The sequence below is a fragment of the Trichosurus vulpecula genome, chromosome 8 (assembly GCF_011100635.1).
Source record: "Trichosurus vulpecula isolate mTriVul1 chromosome 8, mTriVul1.pri, whole genome shotgun sequence".
Taxonomy (NCBI): Eukaryota; Metazoa; Chordata; class Mammalia; order Diprotodontia; family Phalangeridae; genus Trichosurus; species Trichosurus vulpecula.
In genome coordinates this window covers 266,482,431-266,501,055 of record NC_050580.1, presented here as the reverse complement: position 1 = coordinate 266,501,055, position 18,625 = coordinate 266,482,431, and the positions used below count along the sequence as shown (strand labels likewise).

The 18,625-nt window shown below is 41.5% G+C and overlaps 1 protein-coding gene across 1 annotated transcript in view; it reads left to right on the top strand.

The window, feature by feature from the left end:
- Positions 1-18,625, top strand: part of HEATR5A (HEAT repeat containing 5A) — a 182,524-nt gene that overhangs the window by 62,677 nt on the left and 101,222 nt on the right. Inside the window, exon 14 of the mRNA XM_036734739.1 lies at positions 13,338-13,447. Coding sequence (XP_036590634.1) covers positions 13,338-13,447 — 110 coding nt within the window. The remainder of the gene's footprint in view (positions 1-13,337; positions 13,448-18,625) is intronic.

Sequence of the window (18,625 nt, the reverse complement as noted above, 5' to 3'; positions counted from 1 at the left end):
TTAGACATGAGGGTAAAACTTCATCATTGATAAAATGTTTTGACAAAAAAATAGCCTTTTAAAAAAGTTTTTGCTTTCCATTATTTGGGGTGATGCCTCGCAGTGTGTTTTTTTTTAATTTGTAGTGATTTCCTGCCATAGTTGTTTGGAAACTGTTACAGGTAATCTGCATATCATATTGCTTCAAAATGTAATAGTATACTCTCAAATACAGACTCTTCTCCTAAAGTGTGATTTTTTTGCAAAAAAAAAAAGCCATATACATAAATACACTGGAAAGTAACACACATTTTGTCCATACTATTGAGACCAATACATAACAACAGATCAATTTACAATTTAATTTACTATGCAGTTTTTAAGTGCTTATGCAAAAGATTGTGTGCACAATACACAGATATTTCCAGATTTTAATTTTAAGGATTTGTTCATATTTATTCATTGATATGAAGAATAAATTATTTCTAGGTGCTATCAGTGCTGAACTAGGGATTCTAAAACGGAAAAGTCAGTAAGGAGAGCCATGTATTCAAGGGATGAAGGAGAGCCAGCGAAGAGCCATGAAGAGTTGGTGTCCTGTATGAGAAATAGCAAGTAGGTTAGACTACAGAGTGTATGGAGGGGAATAATGTAAGGGAAAAGTAGGACAGGATCAGGTTATAAAGAGCTTTAAATGTAAAGCAGAGGAAATTATGTTCAATTCTAGACGTAATAGGGAGCCACAGGAATTAATAAACTCTAGAATGGGGGGGAGGGGCATTAAGGGAAGGTCCTGTTCATAGAGGTAAAAACAAGATACGGCAACTGGTTGGATAAATGGGCTAAGTGAGAGTGACCCCAAGGTAGTAAAATGTGGCGGGTTTGAGGGGAGAGATAATGAGTTAAATCATAGATATCTGGAGTTAAGAATGTCTGATTCAAAACATCCAGCAAATAATTGATTATAAGGAATTAGAGCTCAGGGGAGAGACTAAGGGTGTCTGTATGGTTGGATGCCCCCCCCCCAGAACCTCCATTTAAGGAGAGTGTCCAGGCCAGCCATGTCTCATTCCTCTCTAGACTGCACTCTGGACTTCCTCTGCCAGTTGTCTTGCTTTCCTCTTTACCCCACATTTTCCACTTCCTTTGATGCATCTTCCCACAGTAGAATGTAAGCTCCTTAAGGTAAGGGATTGTCTTTCTTTCTACTTGTATCTGTATTTCCACTGCTTGGCATACTACCTGACACATAGTAAATGCTTATGAAATGGTAGTTGACTGATATGTAAATTTGGGGATTATTTGTATAGTATTGGATGTGATTAGATAGGTATAATAAATGCACCCATGATAGCTGAGATCACCCAGAAAAGAGTAGCTAGAACAGGAGTGGTGAGCCAGCCTGGAGGAATACCTACAGTTGATGGACATCAAATGAATGAATATCCAGCAAAGGAAACTGAATAGTAGTGGTCACACAGGTGTGAAAGCGAACCAGGAGAGAGCAAGTGTCAAGAAAGCCCTGAGAGAAGAGAGGTGATCAGCGAAGGTCAGATGCTGTAAAAAAGGTCAAGAAGGATGAGGACTGAGAAAATGTCATTAGCTTTGGCATTTGAAATGACTGATAACTTTGAAGAGAACAGTTTTAGCCGAATTATATGAAGTAGGAAGCCAGAACGCAGATGGTTTAGTAGAGAGTAAGATGAGAGGAAGTGGAAGCATTCTGTGTACATAGCTTTTTCAAGACATTTAGGTGAGAAGGGGAGAAAAATAGAGAGGATGATACCTAGTAGGGACTGTGAGATCTAGAGGTTGGTTTTTTTTTTAAGGATCAGGGAAACTTGGGCATGTTTTTAGGCATCAAGGAAGAAGCCAGTACATTGTGGGAAATTGAAGATTAAAGAGAGGAAAAGAATGCTAGCAGGGACAGTCTCCTGGAGAAGACATAGAGGGATAGCATCAAGAATGCATGTTGACCTTGGCTAAGAGAAGGGCCAATCCCTCAGCAGAGACTGAACTGAAGGAGGAGATGGTGGAAGATGATGTCAAAGGAGTGTGAACTGAGACAGTGGGGAGAAAAGGGAGCTCTGGGTGAATTGCTTCAGTTTTTTTCAGTGAATTATGAGATGAGGTCCACAGCTGAGAGGATAATGGGAGGGTCTGATGTGGGAGGCTTGAGAGAAGAGAAAGTTTAGAAAGGCCTCTGAGGATGGTAAGATAGAAAATCAATTAGATAGGGATAAAAGGATTTGCCTCCCTTCAGTGAGCGCTCATTTGAGATTATATAACACAAATTTGTATACAGCCCACTTGGATGGAGGGGTTGGAGGTCATGGTGAGGATAAAGAATAAGGATAAGGTTCGACAGTATAGGAAAAAATGAATAATAAAAGATTATGATTGGATAAAGGAATTTTGAAGTTTTTGAACATAGAAACAGTCAAGATTATAACCATCTCTGTGTGTAGTTGAGATAAAGTGGAGGAACAAGTCTTGAGATTTGGAGCAGACTGAGGAAATGAGTCGTTAGAATGCTTGAGGAAACATCAGTATTTATGTACAAGCGCCCCTCGTATGGTGTTAGGCATTGGGGTTGTAACATTGTGAGCCAGACTGTAAACTCACTGAGGAAAGAAGCAAAATGAATGTCATGGGGTTGATAAGTAATGACCGCTAGGATCTGAGTTAGATGATAAATTTGGATAGCCAGAACCTCAGAGGAGGAGTCTGGAAATGACATTAGAGTGGGAGAAGTATTTCAAACCACCTCCACAACAGGTAAATCGGAAACTATGGAAAAAAAAAAAAGTCCAGTCCATACTTATGTGAGAGATGCGCTGTTATCAGTAGGAATCTAGGTCATATTCAGTGTTAGAAAATACAAGGAACAAGACAGAACAAGTTTTAAGATTAGTGGAAGGTTGTTAATTAGGGAGCAGATCTCTATGATCCAAAAGTAATGCTAACTATGTGCCAAGTACTCTGCTAGATACCAGAGATACAAATATAGTAATTAAAACAATCCCTCCGGGCAGAGAGCTTACATTCTAGTGAGGAAGACAGTGAAGGCATGTATGTGTGTATGTGTGTACCGAATAAATGTAATGAGAATTATGTAAGTAGTTAGGAAGGCAAGGTGTTAACAGTTGGAGTGATCAGGAATGGTTATATCATCCTGAAGGAAGAGATGGCTTATTTGAGGCACAGATAAGAGGGAGTGAATTCTAGGGATGGGGGATGGCCATTGCAAAGGCACTGAGATGAGGCATGGAGGAACAGAGAAGATCAGTTTAACTAGGCTGTTGGGTGTATGAGAAGGAATAATATCTAGTTTAGGCTTGGACCAAGTTGTAAAGTGCTTTAAGAGGGAAACAAAAGACACTTATTTCTATTTGGTTCTAGAGGCACTTGAGTTTATTAAGTAGGGGAGTGATACGGTCAGATCTGTACTTAAGAAAAATCCCTTTGGCAATAATGGGGAAGATGGACTAAAGTTAAGAGAAGCTTGAGGCTGTTGTGATAATCTAGGAGAAAGGTGAGAAGGGCCTGAAGTAAGCTGGTAGCTAATGGTACAAAGACTCCGCTAAAAGAGGTACAGTTACAAGGGTAGAAACGGCAAGGTTGTGCAACTGATTAGATATGTGGGATGAGGGGGAGTGAGGAGTCAAGCATAATGCCAAAGTTACTAAGTTGGGAGACTAGAAATGGCAATATTTAAAAGAGGAATGGGTTTGGATAAGTTTAGAAATGGGGATGGTTGGGGAGACAATTTTTAAAAATTTATTTAGCATTTTATTTTTCTCCAGTTGCATGTAAAAACAATTTCTAACATTCCTTTTTAAAACTTTTTTAAGTTTCAAATTCTCTCCCTTTCTCCCTCCCCACGCCCAGCCCCAATCCCTTGTTGAGAAGACAAGCAATTCAGTATAGGTTATACATGTGTAATCATGCAAAACATTTCCATATTAGTCATGTTATGAAAGAAAACATGGACAACACCCTCCCCCACCCTGAAAAAAATCTCAAGAAAAATAAAGTAAAAAAAAGTATGCTTCAGTCTGTATTCAGATAGCATCAACTCTTTCTTTGGGGATGGGTAGCATTTGTCATCATAAGTCCTTCAGAGTTGTCTTGGCTCATTATATTGTGAAGAATAACTAAGTCATTCACAGCTGCTCATCTTACAATATTGCTGTTAGTTTGTACACAGTACATTTCACTTTGCATCCACTCATGTAAGTCTTTCCGAGTGTTTCTGAGAGCATCCTGCTTATCATTTCCTAGAGCACAGTAGTATTCCATCATAATCACATACCACAGTTTGTTCAGCCATTCCCCAGTTGATGAGCATCCTCTCAATTCCCAATTCTTTGCCACCAGAAAATGACTGCTATAAATATTTTTGTAGGTGGAGGTCCTTTTCCTTTTTGTTTTTTATCTCTTTTGGATACAGACCCAGTAGTGGTATTACAAGGTCAAAGGATATGCATAGTTTTATAGCCCTTTGGGCATAATTCCAAATTGCTTTACGGCAGTTGGTTGAAATGGTTGAATCAGTTCAGAACTTCACCAACAGTACATTAAAGTCTCATTTTGCCCACATCCCCTCTAGCATTTCTCATTTTCCTCTTCTGTCTTGTTAGCCAATCTAATAGGTATGAGGTAGTACCTCAGAATTGTTTTAACTTGCATTTCTCTAATCAGTTGTTATTTAGAGCATTTTTTTTCATATGGTTGTAGATAGCTTTGATTACTTCATCTGAAAATTGTTCATATCTTTTGATCATTTATTAATTGGGCATTTACTTTTATAAATTTGAGTCAGTTCTCTATATGTTTGAGAAATGAGGCCTTTATCAGAGAAACTTGTTTCAGAATTTTTTTCAGTTTCTATTGCTAATTGTATTTCCCTCCATCCTATCCCTCTCCTCCCCATACCTCCTCAAAAGTGTTTTGCTTCTGACTACTCTCTCCCTGAATCTGCCTTCCCTTCTATCACTATTCCCCCCCTACTTCCACCCCACTGCTTCTCTTATCCTCTTCCCCTCCTACTTTCTAATAGGGCGGGGTAGATTTCTAAACCCACTTGAGTGTGTATGTTATTCCCTCTTTGAGCTAGTTCTTATGAGAATAAGGTTCACTAGCTCCCTCTCCTTCTCCTCCACTGTAAAAGCTTTTTCTTGCCTCTTTTATGTGAGATAATTTACCCCATTCTATCTCTCCCTTTCTCCTCCCAATATATTCCTGTCTCACCCCTTAATTTTGTTTTATTTTTTGGATATCATATCTCTTCATATTCAATTCACTCACCCTGTGCCTTCTGTCTATATGCATGTATATTCCCTTCAACTACCCTAATACTGAGGTTTCATGAATCATGCACATCATCTTTCCATGTAGGAATGTTAAACAAAACAGTTCAACTTTAGTAAGTCCCTTGTGATTTCTTTTTCTTGTTTACCTTTTCATGCTTCTCTTGATTCTTGTATTTGAAAGTCAGATTATCTATTCATCTCTGGTCTTTTCATTGAGAATGCTTCAAAGTCCTCTATTTTACTGAAAGTCCATATTTTGCCCTGGAGTATTATACCCAGTTGTGCTGGGTAGGTGATTCTTGGTTTTAAACCTAGCTCTTTGACCTCTGGAATATCATGTTCCAAACCCTTTGATCCCTTAATGTAGAAGCTGCTAGATCTTGTGTTATTCTGATTGTGTTTCCACAATACTTGAATTGTTTCTTTCTGGTTGCTTGCAATATTTTCTTCTTGACCTGGGAATTCTGGAGTTTGGTGACAATATTCCTAGGAGTTTTCTTTTTGGGATCTTTTTCAAGAGGCAATTGGTAGATTCTTTCAATTTCTATTTTAGCCTCTGGTTCTAGAATATCAGGACAGTTTTCCTTGATAATTTCTTGGAAGATGATATCTAGGCTCTTTTTTTGATCATGGCTTTCAGGTAATCCAATAATTTTTAGATGATCTCTCCTGGATCTATACTCCAGGTCAGTGGTTTTTCCAATGAGATATTTCACATTGTCTTCCATTTTTTCATCCTTTTAGTTCTGTTTTATAATTTCTTGATTTCTCATAAAGTCACTAGCTTCCACTTGCTCCAATCTAATTTTTAAGGTAGTATTTTCTTCATTGGTCTTTCGTACCTCCTTTTCCATTTGGCTAATTCTGCCTTTTAAGGCGTTCTTCTCCTCATTGGCTTTTTGGAGCTCTTTTGACATTTGGGTTAGTCTGTTTTATAAGGTGTTATTTTCTTCAGTATTTTGGGGTGTCTCCTTAAGCAAGCTGTTGACAAGTTTTTCATGATTTTCTTGCATCACTCTCATTTCTCTTCCCAATTTTTCCTCTACTTCTCTTACTTGCTTTTCCAAATCCTTTTTGAGTTCTTCCATGGTCTGAGACCAATTCATATTTTTCTTGGAGGCTTTTGATGCAGGCTCTTTGATTTCATTGACTTCTGGCTGTATGTTTTGATCTTCTTTGTCACCAAAAAAAGATTCTGTAGTCTGAGTCCTTTTATACTACTTGCTCATTTTCCCAGCCAATTTCTTGACTTTTGAGCTTTTGGTCAGGGCATGACTACTTTCAGAGTGGAGAGTGCTTTGTCCCAAGCTTCAGGGGATTCGTGCTGCTGTTTTCAGAGCTACCTCTATTCTGAGATGGTTTGATACTCCTCTCTTGGCCTGTGCTCTGCTCTGTAAGTGCAAGCACTCCTTTCTGCCATGTAACTACAGGAGAACTCCCTCTCCACAGTCACTGCAAGCTCTGCCACATCAGTGCTCCTCCTCCCCTAAGAACCACCAACCAGGACTGCAACCTAGATCCAAGCAGGGCAAAGCAAGAGAACCCTGCCTCTTCGCCAGCAAAGTACTCCTTGCACTCCTGCTCTGATCTACCACTTGATTCCTCCCACCATGTGGGCTGGGGGCTCCTGAAGCAGCTGCTGCCGGAGCTTCCTGCTGCTGCAGCTGCAGCCACCTCCGCCTCCTCCCCCACCCCGGGGCTGGGGCCAGACCACACACTTCTCTCACCGAGATCCAGCAGTTTTCCAACTGACCTGCTCCGTTGTCTTTGGCCTTTGTGGATTGAGAAGTCTGGTAAGTGCCACAGCTCAGTAATTCAGGGCCCTGAGGCCTGCTCTCCCTGGTCTACTTTGGCCTGGTCTGTCCTGGCACAGCCCACGCTGGGCTGCACTCCACTCCCAGCACGGTGAGATAGACCCTCCTAGCAACCATCCAGGCTGTCCTGGGATGGAGCCTTGTTTCCCTCTGTTATTTCACGGGTTCTGTTGCTCTAGAATTTGTTTAGTCATTTTTTACAGGTGTTTGGAGGGGTTTGGGGGAGAGCTTAAGTGAGTCCCTATTTTCAAGCAGCCATCCTTGCTCTGCCCCGCCCCGCCAATTCTAATTTTTAAAGCATCCTTCTCTTCAGTGGATTTTTATGACTCTTTTACCATTTGTCCTATTCTGTTTTTTAAGGTGTTATTCAGTATTTTTTGGAGTCTCCTTTATCAAACTGTTAACTTGTTTTTCTTGATTTGCTTGCACAACTCTCCTTTCTCTTCCCAATTCTTCCTCTACCTGTTTTACTTGATTTTCAGTCACGTTGATCTACTTGAGCTGTTCTATGGCCTGAGACCAGTTTCTGTTTTTGTTGGAGGCTTTGGATGTAGGAGCTTTGACTTCGTTTTATTCTTCAGAATGTGTGCCTTGATCTTCATTGTCAACATAGTAACTTTCTTAGGTCAGAGTTTTTTTCTCTTGTTTGCTCATTTTTCCAGTCTGTTTCTTGACTTTTAACTCTTTGTTAAAGTGGGGCTTTGGGGGGCAGCTAGATGGCGCAGTGAGTAGAGCACCAGCCCTAGAGTCGGGAGGACCTGAGTTCAACCAGCCTCAGACACTTGACAAACTTACTACCTGTGTGACTTTGGGCAGGTCACTGAACCCCAATTGCCCTGCCTTCCCCCCTCAAAAAATAAAAAAAATTAAAGTGGGCCTCTGCTTTCAGGGTGAAGGGCACACTGTCTCAAGCTTCAAGGGATTTGTATAGCTGTTTTCAGAGATACTTCTAAAGATCTTTAAGTTTCAGTTCTTCCAAAGTGATATGATCTAAGGAGAGATGTGTTTACTACTCTTCCTGTCCAGTTCTCTCATCTGTAAGTAACCACAAGCACTGTTTTCTGCCCTGGGACTGTGACGAGGGTCGCTGTTCTACTGTGGCTACAAACTCTGGTGTGCTAGTGCTCTTCCTTGCCCTGGGAATGCCACCCAGGACTACAACCCAGATCCAAGTGTGGGCAAAGCAACAGAGTCCTGCCTCAGTGCTAGCAACAAAACCCCCGTAATCTCTTTCTGACCAGTTATTTGACCCCTTTACCATATATGGACTGAGAGGTCTGGATACTACTGCTGCTGCTGCTAATTCAGTGGCTCACAAAACCTGTTCCTGGTTTGCTGGGGCTGGGTCTGTGCTAGCACAGCCTGCTCTGGACTGTGCTCCACTCTCACCCGTATATGACAAACCTTTCCTGCCAACCTTCAAAGTTGTCTTTGGTTGGAAAATTATTTCACCCTGTCGTTTTTTGGCTTCTGCTGCTCCAGGAATTGTTTTATGACATCAGTTAAAGGTGTTCAGAGAGGCTTGGGGGAGAGCTCTGGTGAGTCATTGCCTTTTCTCTGCCATCTTGGCTTTGCCCTGAGACAATTCAGTTTTGAATATATTAAGTTTGAAATTTCTCTGGGACAGTCCTTTGAAATGTCTAATAGGCAATTAGTGAAGTGGGATTGAAGATCTGGAAGTGATCAGCATAAAAATAGTAATTAAATATCCACCACCAAGAGAGAGTATGCAGAGAGAAGAGTATGAGGCTTAGGACAGCACTCTTCCCTTAAGGGAGTTCGATCTAGATGAAGAATCAGCAAAAGAACCTGAGGGCACGTGGTAGTTGTAGTAAACCATTAGAGGAAGCGCCAGGACAGAGTCGTGAATGCCCAGAGTGGCACAAAGAAGATACAGAAGGAGAGAGCGATCAACAGTGTCAAGAGCAACAGAATGGTTAAGAAAGATGAGAGCTGAGTAAGGCCATCAGATTGGGCAGTTAAGAGCGAATTAATAACTTTAGAGAGAGCAGTTTCAGTTGAGTGATGAGAGTGAGTGAGAAGAGTCAGCAAGCTTAATTTTTTCTAGGAGTTTGGCCGAGAAAAGAAGAACTATAGGATAGGTAGAAGGGATGATAGAGCTAGTGGAGGTTTTTGTTTTTAAGGATGATTTTGGAGCATCCATCAAGTGACTTTGTACCAGGTATAGTGGTGGGGTCATGTGAAGCATTGGGTATCCCTTTTGGCAGGCACAATCAGAAGTAGGGAATGCCCTGGGAATTTTGGACACCAGTCAGAAGGCAGTTTAGTCCCAGGATGGGGCTTGGTGTTACTGTGGCGAGGTGCATCCAAAAGCTTGATCAACAGAAATAGTTTTTGAGAGAAATCATGTTAAAACAAATGGAGAGGTAGCCTCACAGTTAAAAAGGTGCTCGGTTCAAGTTCTGCCTCTGACACACACTGGTTATGTGACACAGGGTGAGTTACTTATCTTTCAGGACCCTAGGCAACTCAGAAGTGACAAGATGCAGAACAGTTTTGCCCAGTTGCATTGGTAGGAGAAATTTTGCTACACAAATGAATTCACAGCCATCCTTAACCCACACCCTTTCACCCTTTTCACCCCTTCCCTAGCCCCCAGAAATGTATAAGGAACTGTGTTAGGTGCTTAGAGATTCAGAAAATAAATACAATACAGTCCCTGGCCTCTCGATGTACTTATGTCTAATAGAAGGGAGTGGACACATACACAAAAGCGGGCACATGGTATATAAGGCAGATTACGATGTGGGCAAAAAACAAATTCAAATGCAGTGTTCTGAGGAACTTTAAAGGGACAGAGAGAGTTCTTTTTGTTTGGGGTACCAGGGCTTCATAGAATGAAGAGGGTCTGCCCTAGGGTGTAGCATTAGTGATAGAGATGGAGTGAAAAGATAATTTTAGAGATAGAATAAGCAGGATTCAAGATGAGAAGTGAGAGAGAGGTCGAAAGCCAAAGTGATACCAAAGTTTAGAACTCTTGCATTCTAAATAGTAAAGGAAAGAAAGGCAAGTAACTATTAAGGAATGATGATCTTAGTTTGCAGTGTGTTAAGTGGTATGATATCTAAGTGGAGATTTCATTTAAGACATTGGAAAGGTAGGCCTGGGGCTTGTGATATAGATTTGACAAGCATTAGATTAGAAGTAATGATAAAAGTTGTGAGAGTGAAGCAGATTACCAAGGAAGAGTGTATAGAGTGAAAGGAAGAAGAACAGATCTCTAAAGCAAACGAAGGAGGGTATAGTCAATAGTGTCGAATGCTACAGGGATAAAGTACATCAAGGATTGAAAGAGAGCCATTGGATTTGGTGATTGAGATAACCAATAGTCTTTAAGAATAGTTTCAATGCGCTTTGAGGACAGAAGCAAAAATATGAGGAATTAAATTGAGATTGAATGATGAAAAAGCAGAAGCATTAGGTAAACCTTTTTCAGGGGATTTGGTCAAAAAGGAGAGGTGAATTGGTAACTTGGTAAGGTAGAAAGCTTTTGTAGGATTAAAAACACTATTAGTAGGTAGATGACAAGTTGCCGGTGGAATAGAAGAGAATGAGAGAAAAGGAATGAGTGCTGGTTCAGGGTTCTAGAGTGGGCAGGAGTGTTTAGGAGACCAACATTCATCCATGTTCTTCATCTGAAACAGAAGAGTCAAGGAAGGAAAGATCATCCAGGGGGAGGAGGGGGCGGTGAGCATTGTCAGTAACTACAAAGGTAACAACAAGGATGGGGATTGGGAGAAGGCTGTTAGATACGGGGATTAAGACAATTTTTGTAAATCTTGAAGAAAGAAGTTTCAGTTGACTGATGTGGAAGCCAGACTGCAAGGGGTTGAAAAGTGAGAGGAGGGAGGGATTGGAGGCAACAGTTGTGTATAGTGTATGTGTATGTGTATAGTATGAATATGTAACAACAATGCTGCCAGTAACACCAGCACACTGGAGCGCTGCTAGCGCAGGTTTTCTAAGGAAAGCAATTTTAAGGGGTTTACAGTCTCACTTTAATTAGACATACATATATCATCCACTTAGTTCGGGGGAAAAGTCAGCACACTGAACTTCAGAGAAAACACCAAACAGACATTACAAGCAGAAGTTATATAAACACAGCAAATGACACAAATCAGCAGACAGGGCTTCTGACTGTCCATAGCAATACATACATAGTTACCAGAGAGAGAAGCACAAACATCTGGGTTTTCAAAGCTGGGGCCGGGGCGGGGAGGGGGTACTCCTTAACGTCTACCCAGAGTCTCATCTGGCCAAATCACAGAACACTCTTCCAATGAGTGAGCCTCAAAACAAAATGCTAACTTCTGAGTGTATGTATATTTCTTCAGAGCAGAGGGCAGTCACAACCGTGTGACTCAGACTCATGTGACTTAGGCTTTCTTGTGACTTAAGCAGGTCTCCAAAGACTCTTGATTCAGTCAAAGGCACTTGATTGCCTTACTGCTGAGGAGCACTCGGAAAAAAAAACAGCAAAAAGTCCCATTTTGCTTGCCATTACAGTATAGTATGAGAAAGATGAGAATTATGGAATTTGAAATTGAGTAAAATAGCAAGGTCAAATGAAGACTTTAAGGGTGAGGGAGCCCTGGGCAAATATATAGATAGCAGAGAAGCAGCCAATAAATAGATTACAAGAGATGGAAGTTTGAGAGTTGGGGAGAGAGGATAGGCTGAGCTTCTAGAAAAAGGTCGGAGGGAATATAGTAAACACAAATAAAAAAGTTTGCCTTGGTGAGAAGGGTAATCTAATTGTCAGAAACAAGCAAAAAAAAAAAAAAGAAGGAATACAGGGCTTACTTGGGAGGTCCCCACAAGTAAATACAATTTTCTTAGTAAAGGAGGAAGGTCCTCTAACTGAGAGGTCCGTACAGGAGGATTGAGAAGAGATTTACAACAATTGCTTCACAAAATATAGTAGTCATTCAGGGAAGGATAAAAAGATTAAATGCAGCATTGAGATCCCAGTTAAAATTAAATAGTGTCCGTTTCACAGATGACAAATGGGAGGCATTGGAGTTTTTGGACTCCAGCCTCTAACAGGTTCACTCTTGATCTAGGCAGATGGGAAGGACCCCAAGAAAGCTTCGGAGGGGTTAATAATCTTACTTTATTCCAGTCTAGTCTTCTCAATGGGTTCCCTGATAATGGGAGCACCAACTCCTACAGCATTCCCTAATCACCCTTCTCGCAGGGGCTGACAAGAAGGGGGGGCAACTACCCCTGCATCTCGATGGAGTCATTTGAGACAGGCACAGCATTCCAGCTTGTGCACTCCCCTAAGTCCCCTCAAACCTCTATGCATTACCCAAATCCCTGTGAGTTCCCCCTAATCCTTGATGGGGGCCTATCAAGGCACACACAGCGTTACACTGTCATATTCCCCTGTTGGTCCCCCACTCATTGACCAGTGCCCACTTGCTTTATAAGGCAACAAAGAAGGCATCTTGCCAGCAATAGCTTCACAGGCTAACTTTAGCAATAGCATCATTCAGCACAAGCAAAGTAGAAATCACATTATGTCACCCCCATATCTCACTGTGCAAGCGTAGTGGAGGTTTCCAAGTTATGAGCCCGGAAAATATTATCTAACACCTGGAAACTAGAGATTGCCATGGCCATGAATCCTGAGAACTAAACCTTAAAAAGAATAACAAAATCCTCCTTATTTACAGTGTAACTAGTTTTTTAACCTGGGTTTAAAATTGTTAAATGTAGTCGGTACAGTTGTGTGATTTCCTCCAGCAGAGTTAAGCAGCACAAGGGAATGAGCAGAAGAATCAGCATTGTTTGGTAAGGCTTGAACAATAGTACAGCTAGGGAGCAAGAGAAGGATTCATGGAGAGGATGGCCTCCTGAACTGGCCCTTGAAGAAAGAAAAGTATTTCAGCACAGAGCAGAATGTGGAGGGTATTTATTACAGGTATAATGACTAGTTTGTCTCATAAGAAATCAGAAGACTATGTGAAGCAGCTGCATGTAGTTGTGAATAGAAAGCGCTTAAAATACACCTAGCTGATACACATTTTCAGATCAACCCGCTCGCTCAAGGTAGGGACTGTTTCATTTTTTATATTTGTATCTCCACTGTGCCCAGCACAGTGTCTGGTATATATGGTAGGCATTATTAAATAATTCTTGATCAGTTATTTTTACAGTGTTATATAACTTATACACTTAAAATCTCCTTTTTTTTATGTAGGCTTTCCTCAATACAGAAAACATATGGAAGTCCTTTGAAAACCTCCTCAATGATTTACAGACAAAGACTATATGAACTATTGACTTTATTACCTCCTCAGATCTATGCAGGTACGTGCTATGGGTAGAAATGGATGCCACTGTTTCATGACTGTATTATGCATCAGGAATTCATGCTGTTTTAGTGGTAAATACTATCTTCCACAGTTGTATTAGGAAGGCAGAATCTATGATTTCAAAGAGAATCTCATATGTGCCTGAAAGGTTCGGAACCACAGGATATAAGGAATTCTCTAGGTAGAAGGCAGAGGAACTAAAGCATGTATTTACACTCCACAGTAACAGACCCGCGAACCAGCGTCCCCATTTTGATATTTTGATCAAAAGCTTCCAGGCCCAATAAGTCCGCCTCACAAGAGTAACCAGGAGGCCACAGAGAAGCGAGATGGTATAAAGCAAAATCGTGTACATGCTTCCCCTCTACGGTAAGAAGATTACCCACTGGCCTCAAGTCCTCGCTCAGCACTCCTCGATCCACACGTGGGTCAGCTCTGCTACCGGCAGCTCAGCTTTGGCTGTAGGCGTCTCTGGCTCCAACCGGAGAAGGAAAAAAGGAAGCTTCAAGCCGTCTTCTCCCCTCTTATAGAGTTTTTGACATCATCAAGCACCGCCTGAATGACCAGGGCCGATTGGTTCTTGAGTTGGCCCCTTCCCCTAGGTTAACACCCAATAGGGCGTGGCTCTGGAGTCAACACCTCCCCTCAGGCAGTCCCATGACTCATCACACAGGAAGTTCTCTGTTCCCAGGCATGGTCTCTGAGCTTCCTGCCCCGGAAGAGGAGCAGCAGGCCCGGCACCCAGCAAGGCCCAATGAGATAAACTGAGCCATCCAAAGAAAACAAAGGCCATTCTGGCCACACTCCACCCCTCACAATGTTCTAGGATGCACAAGTCAATCATAATTCAAATTAAATTATATATCCTAGAACATTGTGATCCAATTACGCAGGAAACTAAAACAAATCATTCACAATAAAGCAAAACATATCATTCAGTGACGTTTCCAAATATTGGTTTACTATTCAAATGTGATGCAGCCCTAGGTCCCAGCAAGATAATCTCTTCAGTCAATCATCCCCAAAATAATTATTAATAATTCAAATGTCCACCCCTAGATCTTTGTATCCATTACATAGGATCAATAATATCATAACAATAAAATAATATAGCAAGGATAGCACAAAATAAGTACACAGAACACTATCATCATTCCCCCCCCACCCTCGAACGATTGGGGCTCAAAATTTTGGGGTAAGGGGTGAAGGTCTCATTTTCCATAGCTTCTTGATGAAATTGGACGTAGAGGTGTCCCTGCCCCAAAGAGTCCCATTCCAGAGGTCAGTTCTTTAGCGAGCTGGCAGGAATTCCAAGAATGCTATGTGCTTAGGCAGTCACCGGAAAGTGCAAGGTACTTACGCCTAAAGGAAACAGAACTAGCAACAAAGTTAGCCAAAACAAAGAACAAAAAGAGTAGGCAAGTACGGGCTATTATCCTTAAAATAAAATCATCTCCAGTTTGGTTGAGATTTCAGTTACACAAAGATCCAATATCAGAGCCAAACTCAGATGGGAAATGTTTCTTTTCAAACGGAACACAATGAGGAAACTAAGCCAAGAGGATCCCATCCTAGCTAGAGACTAAGATTGTCCTCCCAGCCTTTCCCCAGATGTACAAGCTTTCATCCGTTAATCACACAAGGTCACCTTCCCTCTGAGTGCCTTGTGGCAATTACCAGCATCAGCCATACCTGTGGGGTCTGTGAATCTAATATTATAGCCCTATTCACGGTAAAATATATGGTTCAGGGGTACGATTTGGTAATTATCTTCCCCTGGATAGACAACTGTTACAGTGTTGTCCTTCCCATGGGCTATGACTTCTGCAGCCTTTGGAATATCATCTGGCTTCCATTTTACCCATACCTTAGCTCCCAACTTTATTCTACCAATGGAGCAAGCCCCTTTTGCCCCTCTAGTAGTTATTTTGGGAGGAGGGTCAGTTTTCACAAAGGGTATTTTTTCACAGGGGATAATAATCACTTGAACTATCCTATCATTCCGACAAAATTGTACAGGTTTTTCACCCAAATTCTGGAGTGTCACAACAATTTCTTTTTGATAATTCAAATCTGTCACTCCAGCCAATACATGTACTCCTTGAGCTGCTAATCCTGGTTTAGGTAATATCCATCCAAAATGATTCTTGGGGATTCTCATACATACTCCAGTAGGGGTTTTTCTTATCTCCTTCCTATACAACCTAAAATTCTCTTTACAATGTAAATCATATCCTGCCGAACCAGGTGTTCCTGGACATGGTAGGGGGACATCTTCCCTCACAGTCCAAAATTCAATATTTTGGATCTCACGTGTTTGCTGTTCTCTAATCTGAAGATTTGGGGTCATCATTCTGGCTAGAGGTGTCCCCCCCCCCAAGGGCCTATTATTCAAATTACGTAAGGCAGTAGACAAATTATCCTTCCAATGTCGATATGAATTATTAGAGCTTAATTTTCTCAGCTGTTCTTTCAACAATCCATTCATTCTTTCAATTAGCCCAGATGCTTGTGGGTAATATGGAATATGATATATCCATTCTATATTATTCAACACACAATATCTTTTCACTTCTTTGTCCTTGAAATGTGACCCATTGTCACTTTGAATCTGCATTGGGGTTCCATAGTATAAACTTACAATATCTAGGGTTTTACAGGTGTTTTTCTGAGTTGCGTCCTTATAAGGACAAGCCACTAGTACACCTGAATAGGTGTAGTGGGCCAATATAATCTATCTGCCAAATTTGGGCTGGAACTTTTCCCCTCACTATTTCTCCAGTTACTATCCTAGGAAGAGTTCGTTCTTTTTCTAATTGACATATACAACACCCTCTGTTATTTGTTTTAACAACGCATGAGAGATACTGATACCTCGATCCTGTGCCCATCGGTGGGTGGCCTGGACCCCTAAATGGCCGGCGGTCTGGTGGACCCATCTTGCTAAGGCTGGGTCATCAGTTGGAGTCGGAGTAGGGACAATACATTCAGTAGCAATCTTTGCTAGTCAATCCGCGTGTGCATTGTACTCACGTTCTGGTGTGGTCAGGGTCGCGTGAGCATCAATGTGAAAAACTGACAAATCCATAACCAAAGACATGTCCCATATATCTTCCCATAACTCTTTACCCCAAACTTGTTTGCCATGAATCTCCCAATTCTGATTCCTCCATATAGGCATCCACGTAGCTAATCCATTAGCTACCGCCCATGAGTCAGTAAATATATGACACTGTCCTCCTTTCTCCGTTCTGATGGCCTGATGCACTGCCATCAGTTCAGCATATTGGCTACTTCCACCTATCCCAGAACTTTCCAGAGTTCGCCTAGTACAGGGGTTATAGGCTACTGCTTTCCAATGTCTCTTCTGTCCTAAATATTTTGCTGTCCCATCAGTAAACCAAGCATGTTTCTTCTGTTCTACACTTAGTCCATCATACCCATTATTCCATTTCACTAAGGATGGCACCATCTGTTGCTTAGATTCAAGGGGTTTTTCATTCCTCTCAGTGCCAATGTTCGCCACAGATTCATGTAAAGCAGAAACTCCACTTTTGCCTGCTCTGGACCTATTCTGAATATACCACTTCCATTTGATTATACTTGCCTCTTGTGCATGTCCAATTCTGTGAGAAGCTGGGGTACTCATTACCCAAGTCATAATTGGAATTCCAGGCCTTAATATCACTTCATGACCCAGAGTTAGTTGCTCAGTTTCTACTAAAGCCCAATATGCAGCTAACAGCTGCTTCTCAAAAGGTGTATATTGCACTCCAGATGAGGGCAGTTTCCTTGACCAAAAGCCACAGACTCCAATTTGCATAGTCATCTTGTACAGTCACTTGTAACTCCACTGGCCCATTTTGCATAGGCCATAAGTCCAGAGCTAATTGTATAACAGCCTTTGCTTCCTCAAAAGCTCTACTTTGTTCAAGGCCCCAATCAAATTCATATTTCTTTCTGGTGACTTTATACAAGGGTTTTAAAATCTGTCCCAAATGTGGGATGTGGTGTCTCCAATAACCAAATAGCCCTATGAACTTCTGGGCCTCTTTCTTATTGGTAGGGGTGGGAAAATCCTGGATTTTTTGTCGAGCTTGTGGGAGAATTTCTCGCAGTCCTCTATTCCACTGTATCCCCAAGAATTTTACAGTTTGAGCTGGCCCTTGAACCTTTGCGGGGTTGATTTCCCATCCTTTGCTTTTCATAGGGTCAATTAATAATGTTAAACTCTCCTCCACTTCTTTTATATTCTTTCCCTGTATCATGATGTCGTCTATGTAATGTGTAAGCTGTACACCAGGTAACTTTAATTCATCCAAATGCTCAGCTACAATCCTGTGGCAAATAGTTGGGCTACGAATATATCCTCGTGGCAGGCGTGTAAATGTATACTGTCGGCCTTGCCAAGTAAAAGCAAACTGGTTCCATTGCTTGGGGTCTATTGGGATCGTAAAGAAGGCATTGGCCAAATCAATAACTGCATACCAAGTCCCTTCATGTTTTTGTATTCTCTCTATTAAAGTAACCGTGTCTGGAACAGCAGCATACAAGGGAGGAGTCGCTTTGTTCAGCTGTCTATAATCTACTGTCATCCTCCATGTCCCATCTGACTTTCGGACTGGCCAGACAGGGTTGTTCCATTGAGTAGTTGTAGGGACTAACACTCCTGCCTCAACACATTCTCTTATAGTGTTGGCAATTTCATCTTGCCCACCTGGCACACGATATTGCCTCAAAGTAATTACTTCAGAAGGTTCGGGCAAAGTGATTGGATCCATCTTGATTTTCCCCACTAAGACTGCATTAATGCCTATTTTCCTCACAGCAAATTGGTATTTCCCTTCAGGTAAATTTAAGGTCATACCCTTCAAAATGTCTATTCCAATGATGTATTCGGGAATAGGCACAATAACCACACTATATTCTTTCTTGGGCAACTGTCCAATTTTCATCATCAATTTAACTTGTCTGGCTGATATTTCAGTCCCTCCTCGTCCTGTGATGGTAATAGGAGTTCCATGGCTGAATTTGTCTGGATTCCCATAGATAAGGGGGCCTCAGCCCCAGTGTCTATTAATGCCCTAGTTACTGTACTTGACGCTTTTTTCCAATATATGGTCAAGTTAATGTGAGGTCTGCAATCCAGCCTGTGTATTTCCTTAATTTGGGC